General features: G+C 41.9%; 1 protein-coding gene across 1 annotated transcript; it reads right to left on the bottom strand.

The window, feature by feature from the left end:
• Window positions 1-41: 41 nt before the first annotated feature.
• radil (Ras association and DIL domains) lies at window positions 42-27915 on the bottom strand. Its single transcript, XM_042398424.1, has 22 exons — window positions 27492-27915; window positions 24361-24465; window positions 24224-24242; window positions 24022-24136; window positions 22977-23301; window positions 22746-22925; window positions 19399-19514; window positions 19097-19279; window positions 18009-18693; window positions 17204-17334; window positions 15386-15423; window positions 15056-15207; window positions 14735-14847; window positions 14200-14316; window positions 12452-12575; window positions 8997-9169; window positions 8525-8675; window positions 7451-7677; window positions 6579-6909; window positions 4697-4836; window positions 3885-4024; window positions 42-3595 (listed from the first exon to the last, which is right to left on the bottom strand). Exons 3-22 carry the CDS (start codon window positions 24232-24234, stop codon window positions 3496-3498), a joined length of 3552 nt encoding a protein of 1183 aa, XP_042254358.1. The 5' UTR covers window positions 24235-24242; window positions 24361-24465; window positions 27492-27915; the 3' UTR covers window positions 42-3495.
• Window positions 27916-27962: the final 47 nt, after the last annotated feature.

The raw sequence follows: 27962 nt of genomic DNA, 5'->3' as shown, positions 1-27962 counted from the left end.
GGGTTTGAAATTCAGTGATGTTGAGTTTCTAAGCAGGAAAATGCAATTATCCAACAATCTTTATTCTTAAGTACCATCGTCCTTAACAGTATAAATAATGACAATGACATGCATGAGAGAAATAGCATCGATTTCATACAAACAGATTTTTTTTTTTTTTTTTTTACTGCAAAGTGATGAACAGAATCAAAAGTTGAGAGTAAAACAAAACTGATGGAAAAGAAGAAACAGTGCTCAGACTGAAATTTTGACCAGTGTTTGAATAAGAATAAGAACAAACAAAACAGTGCAACAATAAACAACAGAAACAAGTGTCAACATTAGTGCTGAAAAGATTACAAACCATTAATCAATTAGTCAAGTATGCATTTTCGCTGGTTCCGCTTTCCCAAATGTGAAGATTTTCCCACTTTTCTCTTTGTTTATACCATTTGTACATTGAATCTCTTTGGGTTTTGGTCTCTTGGTTAAACAAAACAAGCCCTGGGAAATGTTCTGTTTTCTGACATTTGACACTCTAAGCAAATAATTAAGTGGAAGAATATTTAACAAATGAATCATTAATGAAAATAAAAATTAGTGGCACTTCTAGTCAGGATTAAAAACGTCCTAAAAAGCCTTCCTACAGGAGGGTTTACGCTGTGTACCGTAATTACGAGCATCCAAGTTCTAGTTATGACTGGGAAACTCTGATTAGATCTCACATGGCACTAAATAATGTGGAAGTGCCTGAAAGCCAAACAACTGTGGACACCTCATATCAGCCAAAGATTGTTGTTCAATGTATTAAAACCCACATTTAATCAATATGGTGTTATATTGTCAATGCACAGTATTTTAATCTTCACATGAACAACTCTATAATTATACAACCTTCTTGATGATGTGAACACAGGAATCTTTCCCATCGCTACCGTCCGTCCCAACGTGACGTGAACGTGGCATTAAAGTCGCAGTGGCTCCCAAACTTTGACACCACGGCGCTTCATAAAAACATTTTCAGTCACGGATCCGCTCCTTTCTGCTGAACACCTGAAAAAACTTGTGAGCCACAAGGTGTGTTGCGTTACTATGACGACCAGCAACTGCATTGTCATTAACTGAGGTGTTACTGCATATTACACATTTTTAATACAGTGAAATTAATTTTTTTTTTTTACTTCCTCTGTTTTAATATATTTGAAAACCTAAATATGTAAAACATAAGTAATGTAAATGTCACATCAATTTAAAGCTGGGGTAGGCAGTTTTCTGGGAAAGACCCCTCTCTGTCCTAAGCCCCTCCCACCAGACGAGCACGGGCATATGCACGTTTTTCATACGCGCGCGCAACGCAACAGCGATTAATACTGCACTCACTCACAGTTTGGAGGCCAGGCGACTAGCGGGATACCGACAGATAGGAAGTGACGGGACTGCAAAAATTGCAGAAGGAGAGGAAGAGAAAGACAGAAATATCAACGCAAAGCAGAATAAAACTAACGTATCGGAACCTCCTATAATCTTATCAACAACGCCGGAGAGAGAGAGACTTTCAATGGAGGTGAACTCGGCTCTCAGAAGTGAAAAGCAGTGATAGATTTTTATGCTTCACTGCGGCTTCAGGTCAGATACTGACCCGTTTCTACACCCTGGTGCTGCTCGTCGCTCTGGGACTTGGTTCAGAGCTGTGGGTCTGGTGACAGAGGAGGTTTAGGAGGTGGACAGTGAGGGAGAGTGCACATATGCATGCAGGTAGGTAGATAGGTAGGCAAGTAGGCCATCTGATCATTTCATGTGAGCCGAATGAAATGATTGGACGGGGTTTTTACGGGCCTGTGAGGCCGCAGATACCAGAGTTTTTTCTTTTTGGTCAGCATTTGATTTATTGATTGCTGTTGGAATGTAAAGAGAATTTCAACAAATAACAACAAAAATGTTTCTAAAATAAATTGCCTACCCTAGCTTTAACGTGGTAAATGATATTAAAAATGCACAATAAATGTAGAAAGATGTAAAAATTTGGCCTGTCCTCAAGGTGGTCCTTTGAGAACCACTTGTCTGGGGCGTCCCAGAGGGGCTGAGGTCAGGAGAGAGGGACGAATGTAGAACTGACTAAGCAGTGACCTGGGATATTCATTGAGAACTTCTTCAAAGGTGACCTGTTGAGACAATGTTCCAGCTGGACCTAATGACCCGCTGTGAGAAAGGTAAAATGGGGTTTTTAAATAAAATGATAACTTAAAACTACACAACTAATAAATATTTTCTTGCATTTCATTCCAGAAAATGCTTTCTTTTTTTCCATCAGTATAGCTTTTTAGTGTTTACTGACCAGTATACAGTGTATTTCAAGAAAAAAAAAAAAAGAGACGTCTTCCAAATGCAGTTTCTCTTTTAAATGTCCAAACAATATGTGACCAAGTGTTAAATATTTACAAAAAAAAACTATTTACACCCTCAATCCAGATACATACAGAACATATTCACAACAAAAGTGATTGTACACACCTGGGTTGTACATCAGAAGCTCTGAAGTGAAGCATGATGATCAGATACTTAATAAAAAATGTCCCAACAACAGCTGCACAACCCCTGCGCATGTCAATCTTAGACAGTGCGTCTTTTTTTTCTTTTTTTTTCTCCAGTGGAGGTAAAGTTCAGGTTAAATGAGAGAACGGAGAGCTGGGTTGTATGTCTTGACGTCCTTGCTTCCTCTGCCTCCCCCCCCCCCCTCACACTCTCCAGTACAAAAGTCAACATTAATACACAATTTGTTTAGTTTTTGATAGTGCTTTGGGAGTTGCTAACAAACAGGTTTATAAAACATTCCGCTCTAAAAGCACTATGTAAAACATCCATGGCTCAGAGAGGCTGTGTTGACTTGTTTGTTTGCAAATGCTTTTAGAAATGTAAAATACATTTTCAGTTTGTGTCCAACTGTTTCAGAGTCACTTTGTCTGAGAGCTGAGTAGCTCTTTTACCATGCTACTTAATGTCTGAATTACCCATACAAATTATTCTAAAATACGGGTGGAAAAAAGTCAAAATGTGCACACATGCTCCGAGGGCTGACTGATGAGAAATTAAAACCCAACAATCTACTGTGCTTTAAAACCCCCTCAGACTGCATACTGGCTGGTTAGACCTCGCCCACCTCAAGCGCTGATTAATTAGGCGACTTTCCTCCCAGCGTACTCCTTTGATGTCGCAGTGGGTTATGGATTCTGTCTGTCACACAGACCTGGTAGGAGTCGCTGTTAGGGAAGCGGGTCTGGCAGCTGTGGAGTGGAGTCGTGGAGCGTTATCTCCAGTTTGATTGCTTGGCTTTGTGCTGTGCTAACGCTAGGTTTCACATTCATATTTCATGCGGCGAATGTACGCATGGGGTGTGTGTTTGTGTGTACCCTGTTCGTCAGTGCACACATCTGTATCCCTTGTTGTCACGCGCTGTCCTCCCTCTCGTGTCCCCGTGTAGAGTGTGTTTATTAGCGGGGCAGCGGCGCTCGGACACGGTCAACAGGATGAGGCACTGATCTTCTCTGAGACCTCTGGGTCGGACTTGGCTACCAGGAAACGTAGCCGACCTCCTCCCAGACGAATCAGATCCACCGCGCTGTGTGGAGCAGACAGGATGCGGTAGAGAGAGAGAGAGAGGAAGTACAGGGAGAGAAACACAAGAGTCCAGTTACGTGGAGCTCAGCAGAGACGGTGAGGATGAAGGAGCATTACTGTCTGGGCTCGCACCAATCAATCAAAGTAATCAATCAGCTTAAGAGGCTGACAGATGGGTATGGTTAACATTTTGGGAAGACTGCTCACTCTGTCATCAATGTCAGTATCACCCGCTAGTATCATAAATCTCCGTCAGCCCACTGTTATGGTCACAGAAACACCCTTCATACCTCTGGTAGTCCGCTCCTATCAGACTGGTCCCGTTCACAGCCAGGATACGGTCTCCGATCCTCAGTCTGCCGTCAGAGGCGGCCGGCCCGTCGGGGATCAGAGTCCGGATGTAAATGCCTGGAGCGTTGAGAGGGGTGTGCTGCAGGAGGGAAACATGTCAGTCTGTGTACATGTGTGTATGTGTATGTGTGTGTCTATTTTATTTGGTTTGAGCATCTGATTAAACTGATTCATATCACATGTTATACCACTGCCACTGTGTGGAAAACACATATTTTGTATTGGCTGGCAAGAGTTTTAACATAGTTTGGTTCAACCACTATTAAAAATCAGTGTCCAGGGTATATTAAACTGCAGGTAACCATAGCAACAGTGCTACTGCTTTGTGCTAGGTTATTAGGCAGGAAACTGGTAAAATGGACCTTGGCGTGCAGTAAACTGACAACAACTCTTTTTAACAAATGGAGGATATGAATAAAGCTTCTCTTTGCTTCTGCTAAATCTCCATAACACACAGCAAGGTTTCATGATGAACAAAAATAACAGACTTGGCAGAGGAACACCACTTTGCATCTCATTTGTAAATGTCCTCTGAAAGCACCAATAGTCATTCTTGAAATATCAATTATCACATTATATCATCATATAATAATATCAAATTATTTGATAAAATATTGTGGTATCACTGGTCTTTTATATTTATCAGTAGCAATCTGTCTCTTTCATAAAGACAAAAACACACTGCTGAGACCGGGAGGAACAGGTAAGAGAGATGTTTTTCAACTGGTATGACGTTCTAGTGTTTACTCACCAGGCCATCTATGAGTCCCATGCCCAGTCCGTAGGGTCCTTTGTCCAGTTCCACTACAAACACCACACACAAGTCATCAGGAAGGGGAGGGGCGCCAGGGGAGGATACAGGGAAAGGAAACTCACACCCACTAATACACCCTGCAGAGGACACGGACAGCCAAATGCACAAACACACACACACACACACAGGGTCTTGCTATGGGGTTGGACAAACATGAGAGGAAGAGCTTGTTTGCTGTGCACAAGACACACACAGAGGTACTGAGACACATGAGACACATGCACAGGTGCAGCTAACACAGCTAATCTGACACACAAACATGTGCTTCTCACAAGAGCCTGCAGATGTCACACTCACTACGTTGTAAAAACAGCATAACGCTAAGATGCTGCTTTATGTGAGAAATAGAGACGACCAATCTGTTCAGGCATTTTAACAACAGAACTGCAGTGAGACTCATACTATTTAAAAAAAGGTGAAATTTTAAAGCTGCATTAATCAATTTTTAGTAGAGTGTAAAAAAACTACAAAACAAGCTAAAAGATACACAGCTCTGCTATATTACGACCTTGTAAAGTACATTTTGGTTAACAGGTTTGTCTGCTTACATATCCAGTGGACAGAAAGCAACTTTATCTCCCACTGGAGTTTCTGGCTATATGATGACTGTACGCCTAATGATAACTGCCTGCAATTTGTTGGCGGGCAGGTAGGGTTAAGTGAGATTATCACAGTTTTTTGCTGAAAAAAGCTGCCTGCTGCTGGAAAAAGGCTTGATGGGAGCAGTGACACTAAATTTAACATGCTGTAAATTTATGAGCCGTAAACGAAAGCAAAAGACGCTAAAAATCTATTTGGAGCTGCTGTTATAGTAGGTGATAATTATCTCCCATTCACATTATGTTTTATCCAATGTTAATATTGATTAATGAGCCATGAGTGAATGTAAGACTCGTTTTGTGCAGTTGTTATTAACATATTCCTGTGATGTAGTTTCTCTGAGTGAACAAACACAAGAAAGATACAGAGAGAGACTGAACCACATCCTATAAGACTTTGATTGTAACACTATCAACTTAAACAATTACTTTGGGAAATTCACTTACTGCTTTTCTTTTTGAAAGTTCGATGGGAGATTGATAACTCATGTCTGAGTTAAGTACTGAGCTGGACTGGGAGGCAGTTTGCACAGCTTAGCATTAAGACTGGAAGCTCAAAGTTCAAGAGCACAATCTCAAAAACTCACAAATTAACATGCTGTGTCTTGTTTGTTTAATCCTTACACAAACATAAATGTAAAAACAGGAAGTTGTGGTTGTGGAGAGAGTTACATGCTGTAACAAATTCATGATGATTAACTGTTTATCCATCTGACCAGTATGTGCAGGTTGCCTGGCAACCTCACTGTGATGACAAGACTCAAGGAAGTTACTCTGCCTGACTGTTATTCGCCAGTCGTCCATCTCCTCATCTAACTCTTGGAAAGAGAGCAAATAAGTGTATTTCCCAAAATGTTGGAACTACTCCTTTAAGCTATATGCTAGCATGCATGTGCTGTATAAGACTGATATTTCTGCAGTGTTTACTGTATATATTTTGTCCTGATACACTACAAGAGTTAAGATATAAACTGCACAATTGTATTTATAAAGCAGGGGTTGGACACAGTAACAGAAACACTGGACAATATAATATGTTTAACTGCAATATGCCAACAAAAAACTATTGTAATATTAATTTGTTTATTTTTTGAGACTGTGTAAGAGGTGTTTATTTCATGATTGTAATTTTTGAAGGTATAGATTGTGGTGTTTCTTTCTTTTACATTGCTCATGTGTTCCTGTTATTTTGTCCACCTCCTGTGCATCATTCAGCCTACCCTCCAGTCCATTGGTGATTAGTCCATTTGTCTTTTTGCATTCTGCCACAGTTCTGCCGGCGCAGCCGTTCGTCTGGGTGTTAGGGCCTATGATCTGCCCAGGCCCTCCTCCTCCTTCTGGGTACAGCGGGGTATTGGGAGGGGTCAAGAGGCAGGACGGGTCTGGATTTGCTGTTCGTGGGTGGTGGATGGTGCCGTTCCTTCTGAGGCTGTGTGTGTGTGATTGGCCTGAGGGTCTGTCCCGTCCTCTCTCCTCTCCCGTCTCTGCCGTCATCTCGTCCCCGGGACCCCCAGAACGGGGACTGCTGTGAGCCGGAGGCAACAACTCCCTCTGTGTGTCGGGATGGGACAGAATGATGTTAGAAGTCAGTCCAAGGTCTGAAGTGAGGATGCGATGTATAGCAGATGTAAAGAAAATACAAACTCCTGTTCATGATGGAGCATTCTTAAATGCTTAAAATAAAGATGATTACAGAGATTTGAAGGTATGAATGCACAATCATTTCATAAGCCACTTTACCATTTAACATTTACACTTTGTGAATGTATATGTGTTTCTGTGTGCGGGTGTATGTGTACATGTAAGGGTGCAGTAACACTTGGGATTACGGTCTAGTCAGCCGTTCCCACTAATTAGACAGCCTAAAGACTAATCAGATTAACCATGATTTAACCATGTCTAGGTTTCGGTGTGTGTGTGTGTGTGTGTGTGTGTGCGGGTTGGCTGGAGTAGAGGGTTTTTGTCTTTAAATTTATGGGATTATGAGGAACTCCTCAACAACCACAGCTGCTGAGGCACATGGCCAGGATTACTGTTAGGTGTGTGTATTTGACAATGTGTGTGTGTGTGTGTGTGTGTGTGTCCTTTTGACCTGAATGTCCGGCCAGTCAGCTGTGTTGGTACCGTTGGAGTGTGTGTGTACACTGGGAGTGTTGGTGTGTGTTTGCGTCTTGGTGCGTAGCCCCCAGAGGTAGTGGCGGACATAGAGCAACTGTCTGTAGATGCTGTCTTCTACACACTCGCTGTCCAGGTCGACTCTGAAGCCAGCGCTGGGCAGCACGATGGGAGGATGGTTCTCAAAACTCTCCAGGAGGTCCACTACACACACACACACACACACACACACAAACTGATGTTTACACATATAGGCACACACTCATGCAACATGTTTTATACACCCTGGAAGTGTAGCTTTCACACTCCAACAGGCTGTGACGACTGCAAAAATAACTTGTACATGATGGTAACTTGGGCTGCAAACTGCTGTTGTTAATGTAGAAACCAAGTCAGAATTTCTGCTTCGACAATAATCTATTAACTACAAACAGCAAACTCCCTTTAATACCAAAGTTTAATGTCTCATGCAAACTGACATCGATTCTTTTCAGCTCTTTGTATTCAGTCCTCATCTACACCAACACAGCTCACAGCTTTGCCTTGCAAAGCTCCGCCGTTTTAACTTGCATTGCTTTTGAAAAAGTGTCCTACTTCTTTCTTGTTTCACAGCAGCGATGCAGCTCGCCAATCAGAATCCATACTGAAACTAAACAGTATACTTTGACTTGTTTACAGTGTGCTTCAGCTGCAAACACCTGCACACAGGGTTAGCTTAAATATATATATATATATATATATATATATATATATATATATATATATGTGTGTGATAATCATCCAATGATTTTAAAGGGGATATTTTGTCCCCTTTAAAGTTTTTTGTGATTTTCTGTCTATACTGTTGTAATGTTGGATGTTAAACATGGTAAAAGTTCCAAAACCTGAGGTAAATGTAAAAATGCTCCCTGCGAGTCAAAAGCCAGTCCTAAAAAATTAAGGCCAGTATACATCTACAGACAAGACATGACGGCTTTCAATTGCCATCATTTTGGAGATTTTACCAAATAATTTTTAAAACAAACATACACATTAAAACATTCACATGTACCTGTTCTGTATATATATGCCTCATCCTCACTGCTTGGTTGCCATATTGGGACAGGGCCAACCTCCACTGTGAGCTGGTACTGGGTGAGAATCCTGTGCAGCTGGACTGGTTTCAGGGTCGGGTGCTCACTGGACAATGCTCGCCAACTCAACTGTACGCACGGATGACAGAAAAGAAAGGAGAGAAGTCTGAGAAGGTGAGATGATGTGTGGACAGTCACAAGTTGCTCCTGGCTGAACTTTATCAAAGACATCAGTGATCAATAGTAGATCGGACAATACTTTGACATGGATTGCCTCCATTGTTTGGGTTGATGTTAAACATACATTTTAAAATAGTAGGCTTTTCTGTCTGTTTTCAACTATTGCCACCTAAGTAATGCCAAGAACCCATGTGTAATTATAAAAAAAAAACCCCAGATAAATCCTGTTTCAGATTGCGAGTGAATGTGTAAGAGTGTGTGTGTTGTTACCTGTGTGAGCTGTGGTGGGGGTGTAGCCAGTATAGACACAGTGCTGTTGAGCTTGGTGAAGAATTTGTCCGCCAGATGTCCGAGACCGGACCTACTCGCCCACTCCATAACCATCCGCAAACACGCCTGAATCTGCAACACCTTAGAACGCTGGAACCAACCCCGAGATGGACCTACACACACAGGGTTATTTCATCAGAGACACTGCAGTGAATTTCTCTACTAGGGTGTGTGCATGTCTGAGAGAAAGGCAGACTAAAATAGAGACTATGTGTGTTTCTTTGTGTGTGTGTGTGCTTCTTTGTGTGTGTGTGTGTGTGTGTGTATGGCAATAGAGATATTAATTTTTAATTAAGTTGATATTGAAGTCAAGGAAACAATAGCAACAGCCACCAGTCGCCTGCTCTGCACAGAATACAAATCGACTGCTGCAGAGGGGCTCAGCTGACTGGGTTTGTGTTTTACTGCACAACAAACCAGCACACAGCCTGCATTCCTCCCTTTGCCTAATCCTTTCTTTCTCTGTTTCACATCAAAGAACTGAAAGGAAGTTTTGTGGCAAGTTAAGCAGGCGATAACAGCAAATCTAGCATTTGTCAAGCTGGCATCCCATAGTTTGTCAATCTGTCATTGCATTACCTCACGACAGCAATAATTCCTTTTTAAGCTTCGCCCCCTCCCCCAAATTGAGCTCAGGCCTCTGCTGAGGTTTGGTACAAACAATGACAAACAACTCGACTGACACTGAGCATCATTTGAGATTTATTACTGCTAGCACAGATATGATACCTGAATTTTAGTACCAAAACAATCAATTTCTGGATGTCATTTCTTTTAAATATGTATGTTGCTCAGACATTTCACTCCTAACCATAAATGGTGGCGCTAGAGGAAAAGGCAGGGAATCAACATATCGTCACTAGGATTCATCCTATGGACACCATTGATATCTGCACTAAATTTCACAGCAACCCATCCAATAGTTGTCAAGATATTTCACTAAAAGAGACCTCAGGTAAAGTCAGGAGATCACCAAGGTCACTAGGATTCATCTTATGGCACAGTGAAATGTACAAAATGTACAAAATATCATGGCAATCTATCTAACACTTGTTGAGATATTTCAATCTGGACTGAAGTGGCGGACCAACGCCAGAGTCATGCTGCTGACATGGCTAATAAAAACAATTTCATACAAAGAGATGTAGCACGTTTAGCCTACTAGCTACTTTCCATCTGCAGTCCCTGGGTTAAGTAGACATGGGTTAAGTTTAAAATACAGTTAATACAAACTGCAATGTACAAAGAGTGCCATAGTCACATTTCACACATATTACACAGCCGACCCTAAGCAATATAACAATCTTCCCAGTCAACCCACTACCCGTGCCAATAATGTCCAGCCAAAGACACAAACACACAGTAATTGTCATTCATCTATGTCATACAGTCATACACATAAGAGAAAACATAGAAGTCAAAGAGTTTTTTGTGCATTAAAATGTAAATACAGATAATTTACATGTCAAATTAATGGCAGGGTTCCTACACATTTTCCATTTCAAAATTCCATACTCTTCCAGACTCAAATATCCAGACTTCTCGGTAGGTTTTTCAGACCATATTTGACATCTGAGTACAAATAGCTAGATGTTTATTATGTTAATAAAATGTTAGCAGGTTCATTACTTCTTGTGGTCGGTCTTGGTCTCACGTTGGGTTGGGCCAAAAACATCCTGACTCTGGGTGCAGATGATGCTAATGATGCTGTGACAAGACAACAGTGCTTTTGCTCTTGCATATGACTTACAATTACCACCTCCCCCTGTGTTGGAGATGTCAAATGATTTTACACAAAGTTTGCATCTAGCTTTCTTTTCCCGTTTGGAATCCGTAGCCAACCAGGCTTTATATTTGGGATTTTTTTTTTAAAATTGAAATCAGAAACTATCTGGTCAAAAAAAATAAGTAAACAAGACTATGAGTCTGACAAGACATTCAATGCAAGCTTTTGGTTATTTGCTGCTACAGACACATTTTGAGGCGTGGTACCAAAAAAATATGTTGACGTTCGATACTTTACGCTCTAAACTGGATGTGTCCCCACAGAATTCCTCTCTCTACAAGTTAGACATGACATGAAGCTTCAAGCAGACAACAAACTGGCAGCATTATGTGTAGACAGAGCACACATAACCCTTCAAATATTCTGCCATATGTTTTGGATACGCACACACACACTCCCTTCTGTAATAGGCTTATGTCTAGGCATACAGTAATCTATGTGTGAGGCATTGCAAACAGACGAAACATCACTTAACCCTTTAGTAAAGGTGTTATAATGCTTTATACTGTTGCAGCTGGTTTACACACAAACTCACCTTTAAATGCAGAAAAGCCATCGTACACTCTCAAACAAACAGCCCAAACAACAAAGAGCTACAGTATTCTTTATAATCTGTTTACAAGGTGAAAGATGTCACCGCGCACACCCGAGCACACAATCAAACAAAACCATGAGAGAGTGGAGCATTTGCACCATGTTACATCCCCTCTCAGTCTTTCTCCATGTTGCCATAGTGTCAGGCTAACAGAGAGAGTGTGTGTGTGTGTGTGTGTGTGTGTGTGTGTGTGTGTGTGAGTTGCAGAGTGCCTGATGCAAACGTCAGCGTTACCTGCTACAAACTCACTTCACTGTTACCATGGACACCATTAGCGGAGAAATATCAATGAGCGACAAAAAAGGGGAGCCAGGGAGGAAGAGAAAGCCAGACAGACAGAGTGGGAGAGGGGCGGGAGGTGGAGGTGGAGACGAGGTGGGGGACAGGGTTAGCCTCTGCATGAATATAAAGGTATTTCTCCTTCTCCCTGTGCCAGACATGTGATCTCTCCTGTCTCTACTGGCTAATGAAGACATATGGCATGTGCGTGAGTGTGCATAAGTGTGTGTGTGGCTACAGACCACAAAGGGAGGGTGCGGAGAGGTTGGAAGCGTTAGGTAGCCGGATAGATAGATATAGCTGCCGGTAAATGACTTTTTTCTGTATTAAAGATAATTTAATAGACTATTAGCAAGGTTGTCACAACAACTGAACGCACTTTCAGCCCTTTACCCTTCACTCTGCCCTTTTCTTTCCCCTCCTCTCCTCTCCTCTCCTCTCCTCTCTCTCTTTCGCCTCCATCCAACCCCACCTCTAGTCTTCTTTGTCTCACCCCCTGATGGCCAGATGGAAAGAATGAGGGCAAGGAGGAAAGGGGGGGGGGGGCAGAATGCAGATAGGAGAAGGGCATTGAGGACAAATCTGGGTTAGTCTCTGTCAAAATGCTGACAAGGACACAAGGACAAACTCTCTCTCTCTGTCTGTCTCTCTCTCTCTCACATACACTAACAACTGTACAAATCCTGAGGGAGATCTAATGGAAGAGAATGTGAGTGTGCATGCTTTTTGCCCTACCTTTGTCCATTAGCTGGTTAAACAGTGACACATTGGAGAAGAAGAAGAGGTAAGCAAACATCTGAGCCTGAATCTCCGGGTGGACCTGGTAGCCCTGCAAAAGCTCCTGGGCGTTCTGAAACACCTGCACACACACACACACACACACACACACACACACACACACACACACGCGTACATACATGCAGATGAGCATAGAAATAATGTTGTTTATGTGTCTTTTGTATGTCATACTGTTGCTTTTGTCTATATTATATATGTAGGGGATAAATATGTAGACTATCATATATATTCTGTATCAGCTTTTTCCTTATTGAAATATTTAGTAGATAACAAATAGAGATATTCCAAATGTCTCATGTATCATTTATATTTATATAGTGAAAATTTCAGTATCTTTGCAAACACTTTGGCATCGCCACAAGAATTTAAAATAGGTATGTTTGAACAAAGGTTGGCAGCGCAGCATGTTTCTTTTATTGATTAGTGACCCACTAGCAGGTCAGTGATGTTTAAGAGGTTAAGAAATTCAGGAAGGTCCCAACAAATACTCTTAGAACGCTTTTTAGATCTTGGTTACTGTCTGAACATGAGGCTCCAAGTAGGGACATATGTGTTAAAGAAAGGAGGCGCTTGGCTGTCTAGACCTTCATGATATTGGTAAAGGTCATATTTCTTGCTGTATGAAGCAAAATAAAGAGAGGTGTCAACAGTCCACTCTGTCCCATGAAACTGTCTCTATTTATAGCAGAGAATCCCCCCCTCAGATACAGCAGTGTGTTTGACAATTAGGACAGTTAAGAGACAGTTTAAGATTAATAACAGTATGTCATATCCCTGTCTAGAAATTAGAGCCAAACCAATATATCGGTTGGCAGATATTAGCCTATCCCAGATATATTGGTGAGTGTATATGTTGTCCAATATGCGTGATTTTTAGAAAAAAAAAATTTAAAGTTATATGGGCAGCACTTATGTATATTTGAACCTTTTTTCTTCTCTATTTGTGTTTTTTTTTTTAAATTTATACTTATTTATAATTATTAAATTCCCACTGAAGTTTACTGTTTCAGTGCACTGATGTCATTTTGGACAATAAAGTTTATTATTTGTTTATTTATATATATATATATATATATATATATATATATATATATATATATATATATACACACACATAAAAATAATGTGTGTGTATATATATAAAAATATAATGTGTGTGTGTATGTAAAGAATATCGGCCGATATATTGATATCAGATTTTTTTTACTCCCTATTATCAGTATTGGCATCGGCCCCAAAGATCCAGTATCAGTCAGACTCTATTAGAAATGTACATATTCTGTACATCATTATTTATTCAATAAATGCATTTCCACTGACTACTTGTAAAACTCTGACTGTCAAAAAAAGAAAGTTTTATAAAATGTTGTTATTTCCTTTGGAATAATTCTTATTACACCAGAGTGTCTATATTTTTCTCTTCCATGGGGCCACATAAAAAAAACAAGACTTGTCTAGAATTCTTTTGTTTCTTTTAAAGTAAAAAGTTTGAATTCTGAGACTTAAGTTAGAATTAAATAACTTTATTTAAATTAACTTTATTTAAAATAACTTTATTCTCAAAATTCAACAGATTTAAAACAAGACATTTGAAAAACTGTATGCAACAGAGTGAGAGGTGAAACACTGATTAATAGAAATTTCTGTTACATAATGACATTTAACAATAAAATAAACGCACTTACCTGCAGGACCCTGCGTACAGGTTCAGGAAATCCTACACCTCCTTTCCAGCAGGGCTCAGAGCTGTCGCCTGGGAATGGATTACAGTCTAACAAACCTGGTAACACTACATAAAGAGCCTGGACACACACACACAAACACACAAAGAAAGACATGCACGTTGATGGAGGTTATCTGAAATCGCAGAATAACTTCATTCATTCATATTCTTTCCTCATCAAGTCATTAACTGTGTGTGAGTCTACCTGTGTTTCAGTCTGTATGAGGACAAATTTTTGATTTGAAACCATCATAGTGAAGACATTTCTGCATTGTGAGGACATTTTGGCTGGTCCTCACAACTTCAAGGGGCTGTTTGAGTGTGTGTTTGTGTGTGTGTGTGTGTGTGTGTGTGTGTGTGTCCGTCCTTGTGAGTAACAACTCAATCAGGCCCTCTGTGAGGGTCTGTTATTATTCATGCAACCTTGTTTAAAAACAAGATAAAAAATGTCTTGTGCTCATTAAGAAGATGACAGTGTTACCGCGGTGACAGATTACCTTGGTGATATAGTAGACACATTGCTGGAAAGTGTACATGATCACTTCCTCCAAGATAGTCATTGCCTCGTCATTGGCTGATATGGTCGCCGATAGCAACGACTCCTTTGACCCTAGACACAGATGACAGATATAGAGGCATACTTAAGAGATATATACTGCGAGGGAAAGAGTGGAGGGAGTGTTGTAGCTGTATCAGTATCTACTGTATGTCAGTGTGAGTAATGACTCTTCAGCCAAGTTGTTTCCACACTCATCCTTCAGACTGTCTGTGTGTGTGTGTGTGTGTGTGTGTGTGTGTGTGTGTGTGTGTGTGTGTACCTTGCAGTATCTCTATGCTGTGTGTGTACGCTGGTGCTCTTTGCTGTATAAAATAAAGGATCTCGATGGAGTTGGACATCCAGAAGAAGATGGTCTGCAGGTCTGGGACCAAGTCTGAGATACTAAGCAGAGACAGGGAGGCTGGGTCCTGACTAAATGGGCACACACACGGGCACACACACACACACACACACACACACACACACACACACACACACACACACACACACACACACACACACAGAGTTAGGTACATACATACTCAAATATGGTACACATGAGCACACAGGCTCTTCTTCTTTCTAACACAAGTTGGAAAGCGATACTCACTGCTGAGCTTGCTTCTGAGCCAGCTCCTTTGTCTTCTCCTGCAAAGCGCACACACACACACACACACACACACACACACACACACACACACACACACACACGCTGCAATTAAGTGCTCATTAAACTTTTAGGATGTGCGTAGGAGAACCACGGTTCGTGACGCTAACACTAACCTGCAGAAATGAATACCACAACCATATTTACAAAACCCAGCACAGTAACACAGACACATGTTGATAATCACCTTGTGCCCTACTGGCCCGAAAAGTTGAACCTAATTACATGAGATGACCTCCCACCCCTCCTTGGTTTTTTTTGTTGTTTTTTTAAACACCTACTTTTGTATAAAAGATATAAAATAAAACTTACCAAATTCTGGGGTTTTTTTGGCTATTGTTCAGTCCATCATCTGACTAAATTGATATCATCAGGATCTTGGTTGCTTACATCCTCGCTAAACAATTTCTTGAGGGAAACCCTGATATTTAACATCTTTAAATGAGTCTATTTTCATATTTAACCTCTTAAACTGGCGTCTTCGGCCGACATTATTGTCTTTTAGAGGCTGTAACAGGCTCAGTTTTAAAGCTAGATGATTCTGGTATCATATGAAACTAGACGACCTACGGCATCCATTGGTACCAACCATGTCATGCTAGCTTGTCAGGAAGGGGGCTAGATAACGCTCCGAAGTCAGGCAAAATTTTGGTGAGGGGAAAAACTGGCAAGGACTTTTTCAAACCTTAAGATAATTGAATGAAAATGGGTTCCCTGGGTATCCACAAGTAGTGAGACCATTTTTTTTAAAACTTGACCTCACTTTATAAAATTATGTATTGTGACTTCTAGGATAATCACAGCCTCATGAAACTTTACAACCACAAACTAGAGACCTAGGGCATTCAGAGGATGTATGGCTTTCCCAGGCATACTGACAATAAGGGGGTTTCTGAGCAATTTCCAGAACAGAAGTGCTCACCATTCAATCGACGAAAAAAAGCAGTTCTTACAGAAATCTCCAAATTCAAAAGTTTTTGACACCAAATCACTGTATTATTTTGTCTACGGTGTTCCTCAAGGTCTTAGTGTCTTGATGTGGTATTTTGGAGGGATTTTTGACCATTTTTATCAATTCTCAAGTGGTCAAAAATGGTTAACTTTCACACCAAATCTGTGTAACAAATGGTATCAACCCAAAAATTGCTGCAACAACTTATGAGACGTAAATGAGCACGGATATGGCCATCATATACTTCCATCATAATGTTCTAAGCCCTTATACACTCTAAACATTCAAAATTTGAATAGGGGCCTTACCAAAACACAATGTTTATTACAAATTTATGACTAGAAAAAGTTGAAACACAGTGCTGAGCTGGATCTAAATTCAGATGATGTATATTTCTTCTATGTGGCATATACTGAAACCAGACTAAAACATTGGCCCCAGTAGTTTACATTTTCAAAAGATACACATTACTGTCTGTAAATCCTCATCCTTTCAACCTTTCTGTAAAAGTGAATCATGAAATACTGCTTTATCAAATGATCTAGATCTCTGAACACTCTCTATGGTGGCAGAGGTTGCTATGGAGACAGAAAGTTCATAGTATAGATAGAACAGAATAAGTGTGCATGTGTGTAACACAGCTCAAAACATGTGATATACAACCTTGTTTAACTATTCACCTGACCTGATATGGCTGACCTGGTTTCTCTCCTCATGAGGTCATGTTAAGCAGACACTAGTGTACCGGACAGAGTTGCAAAAGAAGAGAGAGAGAGAGAGATACAGAGTCAGACAGGTAACACACTGACCCATGCGATGGTCTGGATTCGCCGGACGATCTTGAGCAGCAGTTTTCCGAAGCTCCCAGGTGGGAAAGTAGAGGCAGAGTGTTGTATGCACAGACACAGCAAGTAGGCCGGCGTCAATTTATGGTCATCTCCTGAGAGAGAGACAAAAGTTGAAGGAGTTGGTTCACCAAGTTATAAAATACATTTTCTCATTTACCTCTGGTTGTATCCAGCCATAGAGCGCGCAGTTTTAAAGGAACTTAAATGTTTCACTGCGACTACTTTTGACCTAGGGAATTATATCCATATGACAGTGAGGTCTGTGGAATATTTAGAGTAACCAGGACGCTGATTCTGGGAAAAAATACTGCTGTTAAGTTTTTCAAATGTAGTTTTTTCTATGGACCTTTTCATAGACACTGTTAACTAGCTATCCTCTAACTACAGAAAGAGAAGGGTGAAAAATGCTGGATGACACACTACCTTAACTCTATTTTTTATTTCAATACTATTTGGTATATTAATTTGGTGACTGTCACCTCCACTGTATTGGAGTGGCAGCAGACACAGTACCAGTCAAAAGTTTGGACATACTATGTCATTCCACGGAACAGGAAGGTGTGTCCAAACTTTTGACTGGTACTGTATCTCAGAGACAAATATCTAAAAATCTAAAACCAAAACTATCTGCATGACTTGATACCATTGGAAGTCAGTGAGAACACCAGAAAAATGATCCTTTAATTAGTTGCAACACAGTACATCCATTGAATCTTGGATGTCTACCTGACATCTTATATAGTGTATTGTAAATAAGAGAACAGACCTCCAGGTTCTATGAGGGACACGATCCTGTTCAAAAGCTGGTCTTCATGAGCCTGGTCAAACTCCAGCTGTAGCCTCCTTTTCTGACCTCCTCCTCTTCCTCCTCCTCCTCCTTCCCCCCCTGATATATTAAGCGGCCCTCCCACTGCTGTCCCCCCGCTGCGAGGTTTCACCAGGTGAGGTTTGAAGCTGCGTCTAACTGCTGGAGCGCTCGACACCTGTGCTGCTCTGTCCTTCAGCACAGAGCCGCACATCTTACAAGTCTGAGCCCCGCCCTCTCCCTCCTCCACCCCTGCATCATAAAGCTGCCCCAGGGTGCGAAGGCGTGCCAAGGTCTGAGCCGGCAGAGGCTTAGCACCCGTGGGGTCCTTGTACAGGAAGATGTAATGCGCTCCGAAAGAGAGGAGGTCACCGTGTCGCAGCGTGGTGGAGCGCTCGCAGCGGGAGAAGTTCACCAGAACTGTGGCGTGGAGTACGGGCTCAACGGCAACACAGAAACGCTGACTCTCTGCCAGATCTTCTCCTTTGTTGTTGTTGTTGACGTGGCGACGTGGTGCGGGGACCCGGCGTAAGCGGCAGTGGAGGGGCAGGATGTCAGGAGAAAACAGGCAGATGTTGGGGCGAGCTGATGGAGTCTCCTGACCAACCGTGTGCTGCTCTCTGTTCAGCAGATACACCAGGCAGTCCTGCAACACACAGCATATCTCACATAGTCAGATATATTGGAAGTAGGGCTGCAACTAATGAATAATCTGTCAATTATTTTATCAATTAATCAATTAGTTGTTTGTTCTATAAAATGTTAACAAAGCACAGGTTGCAACCTAAGATGTCTTTTTTTGTCCTGAGCAACAGTCCATAACCCACAGATATTCAGTTTATTGTCATAGAGGACTAGAGAAACCTGAAAATATTCACATTTAAGAAGCTGGAACCAGAGAATTTGGGCATTTTTTTCTTAAAAAAATGAATAAAACAATTTAATGATTATCAAAATAGTTTTCTTTCGATCGACTAATCAATTAGTCGACTAATCGCTGCAGTGCTAATTGGAAAGTCTCTAACTTCTAGCCTCTTTACTGTCCTCACCTGCCGATTGTATCCCTGAAGCAGCAGGAGGTGCGGGGACTGGTACAGAGAGTGCCTCACCCCTCCTCCCCCCTGACTCCCCTCTTCTTTCCTACGTCCACTGGAGGCTGCCTCACGTTCCCGGCCCCTAAAGGGCCCTGGCAGGGTGGAGTAATAACGCTTGGGCTCGTCTCCTACTCCCAGCTGCAGACATAATGCACACACAGAAACACACATGCAATCAAGATTTAAGGCAGGTTGATAAGAGTTTCATGAATAATAACAACCGATCATCTTGACTAGACTTCAGCGGGAGGCTCCACCTGGTTGAGGCTGGTCTCACTGAGGCTGCGGCAGAAGGATGAGTTGCTGGACCGGGGCAGGGTCAGCGTCCCCTTCGCCCTGTTCCTCTGGAGCTTACGAGCCTGGGCATTAATATCTACAGAGAGGCAGAGAGGAACGAGAGAGAGAACAAGGATAGAGAGAGAAGGGCAAAAGAGAGAACAGAAGGGGAATAATAAAGAGGACCAAAAGGGAAAAGAGAAGGAGGAGCCAGGAAAGGGAGAGAAGTTGAGGAAGAAAAGAAAGGTAACGAGAGGAAAATAAATGTACTTAAACCTGAAATGTGCATTGTTGTCATGTATGTTTGATTCATGAGTGAACTGAGTAAGTCTGGATAAAGCAACTTCTCAGGTTGTAGTGACACATGTGCAGTCATGTGTGAGCTGAGTGGAAACAAAGTAAAACAAAACCAGGCGGGAGTGAATTGATCGCATTCAGATGAAGTAAATGGTGCTGGATGGAGCAGCACGCGTGGCGGACAACAGTGAACCTGATGAAAGGTGAGCTGAGCAGCTCCTCATGACTGAATTTGAGGAGTTTGAGGCCATGCGATGGCTCACACAGATTCACATCACACACACGCACATTCACGCTGGTTAAATCACTGGCAATGGGGGTGGCGCTGGTGACAACGCAGGTAAAGGTGGTCTCCATGGCAATGACTGACAGCCACCATACCTGAGACCAGTCCCCACCTTTAGAGCTGGACTGAACCACTCGACCAGACCGCAGGGGAGAGCTCCTGTGTTTGCCCAGCCCAGACCGACCCATTAGAGCCGCCAGGAATTGGGGGGTTTTGCTCCCTACAGCAGGGTGGGAGGGGTTGAGAGGCTGAGAAAACACCCCCTCGACAAAACACCAAGCACAGAATAACCCCCATACACACACACACACAAACTGAACACCACAAGACAAGCATGCACTGTGGTGCGTCTAGTGAGTCACATCTGTAGTTAGTAAGGAGAGATACACAGTTAAAGGTGTGAGGTACAGGATTTTCCCCCTAACATATCACAGTCAAATTAGTCACATATTGTTTTTGAAGTCAGACAACAAACACATTTTTTCATGACAGATTTTAGTACCTATGATCGATTTTTGTCTTAGATTTCCCCAAGAGGCTTGTAGGTGAAGCAAAAACCTGCAGAATTGTGAATGTAGAATACATCACTGAAGGATAATAATACAATTAATTTGGCTGTGATGTGTTCACTTGTTAACTGAAAATCCTACAGAACCTTTAAACTGCTATCTCGTTATAAAAAGTATATGTGAGAAAACACACCATTCACACATGTGCATGCACGCTCACACCTACGCAAGGGGAGGAAAAAAAACGGCAACTAGTGAGACACAGAGAGAAAGAGACTCCAGGGTAAGTGGGTTTTATAAACGCTATAACACAATAAAGGAAAGGCTAGTGTGAAAATGAAAATATGTGTGTTAATATGTATTTGTAATAAATAAAGTGATTTTATCATAGAAGGCATTCTTTGCTGTGTTTTTATTTTGCTATATTTGAAGTTTATGCAGAAGATGAGTGTAAGTAACTATAACTGAAGAATAATAATTCTATATATTCTATCTATATATTTTCTTAACATCAACAATTTCCATAAAAAGATCAAAACCAATTGGTATTGTATTGTGTGTTGCCAAAGCCTGATATAGTTTATTCCTCTGAGCTGCAACCCTCCATTTTTGTCCAAAAACTAGTAAAAATACATAAATCTGTTGCAATGGCTGACATGTTCCTTCATTATGATGAACATTGGCACTGTTGTTCATTTTGAGTCCATCCCACAAACACTGTTTCCAGGGTTTCATGTCTTTTATAGGTTCATTAGTGTCTTGTGTACTGTCTGAGAAGAGTACAACAACTGTACTACGCTGCAACAATAAAAAAAAACAAACTCAACTGTAAAACAAAGATTGACGACAGACTCTCTGGCTAACACAGGAGTTGACATAGCAACCAGTAAAAAATGTTAGAGAAATGTTAGTGTGGCTGCAAAGTGAAATGTGTTACTGTGAGGCTGAAAATACTTGCTCTATCTCTCTTTCGTACGCTTCTGTACACTAACTGGGTGTTTTTGAGTTTCTTCGACAGGATTCACAGGGGTGAGTGTGTGCAAGGGAGTGTAAATAGCAGCTTGTTTGTTTTTTTTAATCAATAAGAAAGAGAGAGCTATCCAATTTGACTTTTTTATATTGGGGCCATGTGGATGTTTCAGGATGTGCTCATCTTCAGCATGTATTGTGGCGATTTCATAATAAATAGACACAGGTGTGGTTAATTATAGGTGACCACAACCGGCACAATGAGTGCATCCCAGCAGGGGGAGCCACAACCATCCCAGGCACAAAGTCTCGTGATGTAGGTTACTAAAACATAAAAAAAACACAACACAAATATTCACTTCATAAGAAACAAGCAAATGAAATCTCCTCATACATCCCGTTGGGAATGAGTGTACCAAGGCAGTATATCCAATATGTCTCCCTTTGGAGAAGGATGCTGACCCTGTTACCACGTCTCTGTGGTAACAGGGTCAGCAAACAGACAAACTTTTTATCAATCAATAAACCATTTTCACATAAAAAGGTCACTTCATGGTGCCTGAAGAGACACACAGACATCGATTAATATTACTGCATTGCAGATGTAAAGTCACTAGTTAGGTTATTGGTTTCCTGAGTTTGTGCAATTTGTTTACACGTCATCTATTGAAATCTATTCATATAATACAGTGAATCTCCCCAGAAAACTTACTTGAGTGTTCACAGTTCAGGTGGGAGCAGTTTTTGCAGGTAGGAAAATGATATTGAATCACTGTAGTAGAAATATGTCATTCATTAAAACAACTATAACAACTATAGAGACTACACCCATCCACATCCCAGGTCACAAAGGATTCAGCTTTCACTCAATCAATCGACCAGCTGTCCATGCATTTCTACTGCACCTCTTGTGTGTCTACGTTTGTGTGTGTGTGTGTGTGTTTCTTTAAGTGCTCGATTGCACAGGCAAGTGTGCATCTCTATTAGAAACACTGTCTTCACAGAACAGCACCTCTATATAAAAACGCTGGTAATCACACAGGAACAATATCTTCTCTACAGGATCATAAGTGTGACGAAAGCTCTTATTCTGCATCTCTCACACACACACACACACACACACACTGCAGAGGAGCTAACGAGCTGTGCTTTTCTGCTGAGTTTGACATGTTAAGAAAGGAAGGGAATTAGACCAGCTGCTGTGTGTGTGTGTGTGTGTGTGTGTACCTGTCTATCTGTGTGTGTGTGTGTGTGTGTGTTTTCTCACCGGCAGTGATGGTATCCTTCTCCTTGGCGTTGAGTTCCTCCACCTCTGCTCTCTTGCGCAGCTCAAATCTGCGAGCGTGTCCTTCTCGGGGCTTCCACAGTTCTTGGAGCAAAAGCGGCTTTTCATTGTCCCCCAGAGCACGCAGGCACTCAGTTCGCCACCCGCCTCCTCCAATCCCACCTCCCCCTACCCCGCCTCCCCCACCTACCCCACCTACCCCGCCTCCCCCGCCTCCCCCCTCCAAACGTCCGATCACATCACACAGGACATAAGAGTGAGCAGCATCCTTGTTGAGGGAGTAACGCTCGAGCGCCTCTTTGACCAGTTCCTGCGCACTGGAGCGTGGCGTAGCCAGGACGCTCTTGTAGTTGGCACCGGCACAGATTTCATCTCCAAAAATCTTCAGCACCCCGGGGGCCGAGCTCTGGGTGGAGAGTTCTGCTGGGTCGTCTGCCGGTCGCTCTGGGGGTTCAGTCGCCGAGCGTCGATCCCCACGGGTGTTTGTTCCAGTTTCTGCTGGGACACGGTCTCTGTAACTCAGAGTGCGGTACAGGACCTGGTGAACAGACAGACAATACTGAGTATACTGTGGTGCCACAACGTATATGTTTCTTACACTGTATATTACAGGGTGGGTCCACCAAAATGACGAAAAACACATTGTCTCGCTTACCTCTAGTGGTATCTAGTTTTGATTTTATTCACTCAGGTTAGCAGACATCTATCTCTGGGATTTCTACCTCCACCCCAAAACAGTAGAGGTGTTTGTGGAGCTCACAGCATTGAAAAATTAACTTTCTTAAAATTTTCGGCAGCAACATGTCTCGAAACAACATCACGTCACTCTGAATAATTCGTTTTAGATATTTCAAAGCCTCAGCAACAGGTTGAGATCAGGGCCTCGTGTCTCAAAAGCATCTTAAGGCTTTTTACACTTAAGGGTGTGAAAGACTTGCCTTGAGCAGCAGCTAAATCCAACATAGTTTACTTTTTAAAACTTACTCAGTAATATGAATCATAAAGGTCAGCAAGACTGTTTGCAGCACTTTAAGCTTTGTTTACATACTGAAGGATTTCAAGATTAAACACTTCTTTGTGTAGTTCACAACATTTATGCTTTGTGATTTATGTATTGCACGTGCACTTGCTCTTAAGTGCTGCTTTGGGGAAACAATTTAAGAAAGGCTCTTAGAAAACACTCTTAACTTCTAAGACTGGGAAACAGACCGTGTTTTTATGTGTGTGTGTGTGTGTGCATACGTGCGTCATCGTGTACCTGTGTAAAGGTCCTGCTCTGGCGTTTCAGGCGGCTCTTGGATGGGAGGGACAAACTGGCCCCAGACGAAGAACCGTAGAACATGATGCTGCTGTTGGTTTCACAAACTCCACAACTGGTGAGAAGGACACACACATACACATCAAGAGGCGCATACATCATGAGAGGTAATGATGGACACACAGTTACATTGTACACTTACTTGTGGGACATTTGTAGATCTGAAAAGTGAGGTAAAGAAATTCTATTATGTTTCTCTACTCTACTGAAATACCACAAAATGTATCCACCATGAACAGACAATGTGTGTACACGCGTGTATGTGTTTGTAGTGAGTACCTTGATGCTGTTGCGTATTGTCGCACCTTTGTGCAGCAGCACCAGGTAAAGGTTTACAGTTGAGGGTCAGATGCTTTGCATTTCGTTTCACTGTCACCTTTCACACTGGAAAAAACAAAACAGACGATGTTCGTGTTAGTTAACAGACAAACTATGGTGTCCCTGTCGAGTTTTAAATGATTAAAGTTGACTTCTTTTCAAGATCCTGCAGGATTCAGATGATATTACCGCGGTTTTTAGCTTTTTAATGATTTTTTTTTTTTTGACCAAGGTAAGTGGTTTTCCCAGCAGAGACAAAACTGCAAATCAACATCTTATCATTGCCTGCCAAAGACATTTTCTGACTCAGGTCTGCCCGAATCATCCTCAGAGATTCAATTCAAAATTATTTACATATCGCCAAATCACAACAGAAGTTATCTCAGGGCATTTTTTACATAGAGCAGGTCTAGACCGTACTCTTTATTTTACAGAGACCCAACATTCCCCCATGAGTAAGCACTTGGCCACAGTGGCAAGGAAACGGGAAGAAACCTCAAGCAGAACTGGGCTCTAGGTGGGCGACCATCTGCCTTGACCGGTTGTGTTGAGAGAGAAAGAAGGAGGGGGGAGGGGAGAGAGGGCCTACACAGCATACAGCTTAGATCAGGGAAAAATCTGGAGATAAAATTTGGATTTTTCTATATAAAAACAATTTACAGAGACATTACAGACACATCCTGACCCTCTATTTCAAGCTTTGAGTTCTCTGGATACAATTAACCACAGCGCTTTTTAAATAAAAAGGTTGGTTTGTCATTTCTAACAAACATTTGGCCATTGCATTATAATGACTTCTGTGCTTGCTTTCAAAGATGGCAACCTACTTTGTTGTAAAGTGCACAGATATTATTTTTTAGTCCTTCATGTCAACTTAAAAACAGTCGTAGGGCTGCAACTAACAATTATTTTCATCATCAATTAATCTGATGATTACTGTCTGTCTTAATCAAGCAGTTGCTTGGTCAATAAAATGTCAGAAAATGGTCAAAAATGTCGATCACTGTTTCCCAAAGCCTAAGGTAACATCCTCAAATGTCTTTTTTACCCCGACCAACAGTCCACAACTCAAATATATTCAGTTTACTATCATAGAAGACTAAAGAAACCAGAAAATATTCACATTTGAGAAGCTGGAACCAGAGAATTTTTCTCTTAAAAAAGTGACTCAAAACAATGAGCCGATTAGCAATATAGTTGGCGAATAATTTAATAGTTGGCAATTAACCGATTAATTCGGCTGCAAACTAATGGCTATTTCATTATACATTAATCTATTGATAAATTCCTTTTATTAAATTGATTTGTTTGTTTTTTTTCCTCTACAAAAAGTAGAGGAAAATGCCTGTCACACGTCCCCAGAGCCCAAGGTGACATCTTTAAATTGCTTGTTTTGTCCGACCAACAGTCCAAGTCCCTCAGATTTTTAGAAAAATGCCAACTCATCACATTTGAGAAGCTGGATGTTTGACATTCTTGTATGGTAAGTAACTAATAATCAAAATATCAAAATCATTTCTTATTAGTTTTCTATTGAGGGACTAATAGATTTATTGTTTCACTAATCATATTTTCTCTCTCTACAATTTACTGTATCTGACTGTATTGCATTGTTTCCTTTGCCAGTATTCTGAATGCATTTTCCTTCAGCCTCTCTTGTAAAAATGTGATCTCACACTTAATGAAACTGATTACATAAAGTATGAAAAGAAAAAATAATTCTAAACCCCACGTGTGCCTCCACCTGCATCCAGGTCATGCATTTTTACCTCAATAAGCAGGTGTGTTTGCAGTCCATCTCCCTACAGAAGATGAGTCACGCTGCTCTCTTGGCTTTGGATGAGCTCTTTTGACAGATGAAGACCTTTAATACAGTTTACATCAGAAACATTTCACAGCTACTGTAGCAGCAGCAGCAGCAGCAGACCCGTCAGCAGATGAAAGCAGCGCCTCATGCAGTGTGTTTTGATTGAAACTTGTGCAGTTATCCACTTACACAGTATATGATTTCTTTTATTTGGCAGGAGGCCTAAAAGGTGTTGTTGTAGCTGACTCTGCAAGCACTGGTGGGATAACGTGACTATTTTAAATGCCTGCTAATCCACAGTAATCTGGCTACTTGGCCGCAGTTAACTCAATCCTGAGACCAACACACACACACACACACACACACACACACACACACACACACACACACACACACACACACTTAGATTTACTTAGATAACTTTTGGGGACATTACATAGACTTACATTCATTTCCTAGAGACTTACCCTACCCTTAACCACTGACCCAAAATTCACACGGCTTTTGTCCCCACTTGGACAAGCTGCCCCCAATTAACTGGTCTTTAGTCTGAAATTTGTCCCTGAAAGTAGCCTATGACACACACACACACACACACACACACACACACACACATTGAAAGATAGAGATACAGACTTAAATTTTGCATTTTTGACCCAGTAGCTAGCGTTACATTTTGTAACCATGTTGTCATTCAGACTAGCTACAACTTCTCCAGCACCTTTTTTTTTTTCTTGCTGTGTGTCCTTGTCTAGACTATGAGAAGGTCAAAATTAAATAGTGCGTTAAGAAAAAGTCGACACCTATAACGGGGTACATAATTCAGGACTGAACTTTTGACTACTATGGGCTTGCCCTTTATCTAGTGTCCGTCCGTCTGTTTACGACTTTGGGCTCACTGGTCGCCAGTAGCAACCGCCGTAGCAACAAAAGGCAGGAGAAAATCCTCAGAAATTAATCCGCTGATGAGTCGTCAGGCGCGGCGGCACTAAAGGCTAACAGCCCGGCCTCTAACGGTCAGCAGGTGTGTCTAATCATGACTGTAGTCGAGCTAATCACACACAATAAATAATCGATTAAGATAAACATTGTTTCGACAGGTGAACGGCGACACGTCAACTGAAAATAAATTAGCCGTTTTTTTAACTATGTGGGGGGATTTAAGAGCTCTGGCGCGTCAGACCGTTAATAAAATAGGTCCTGGAAAAAGTTGAGGTGTGATTCCAGCAGTGACAAGCCCAGTCCCCTGAGGGCTTTCCTGGGTGTCTGTTGCGTTGGTACTCACGCTGCCTGCAATGCGTGGCTCCATGGTGCTGGGGAATCCTTCCTGGCTTCTCTCTCATTACGTCCCCCCTCCTCCTTCTCCACCTTCAAGGTAGAAAATTCCCCTCTACAATGGGGTAAAAAAAAAACACACCCAGCTGCCCTGCTCCGAGCGACACCCAACCGTCCGGTGCTCCCACCAACATCCCCCAAAACAGCCCTGTTAACTTGGACGACAGACAGCCGCTGAGACCTCCTGTTCCCGTGCGTACATCTCCGCCGAGTGTCCAGCAATGCCCACTGCCTCCGGCAACCGCATTCCCACATCCACAGCGGTTCACTGCCGAGCCGTGACGGAAACACCCGAGCTCTTCGCGCTGCCTCACCTCGGCTTGGTTCGGCTCAGGCGCACCTGCTCTGGCGCCCGAGTGCACAGAGGGAGACGACTCCGCCTGGCGGACACCAGAGGTAAGAGCACAACACGTAGGCTGTA

The sequence above is a fragment of the Thunnus maccoyii genome, chromosome 2 (genome assembly GCF_910596095.1).
Source record: "Thunnus maccoyii chromosome 2, fThuMac1.1, whole genome shotgun sequence".
Taxonomy (NCBI): domain Eukaryota; kingdom Metazoa; phylum Chordata; class Actinopteri; order Scombriformes; family Scombridae; genus Thunnus; species Thunnus maccoyii.
This window is presented reverse-complemented; position numbering and strand designations above follow the sequence as displayed.

Excerpts from the sequence above, each read along its gene's own strand:
- radil (XM_042398424.1), bottom strand. Across the intron at positions 17,335-18,008 it reads GTCCCTCATAGAACCTGGAG|GAGATGACCATAAATTGACG; the intron begins GTCTGTTCTCTT and ends TCTCTCTCTCAG. Across the intron at positions 15,208-15,385 it reads GCTCAGAAGCAAGCTCAGCA|TCAGGACCCAGCCTCCCTGT; the intron begins GTGAGTATCGCT and ends GTGCCCATTTAG.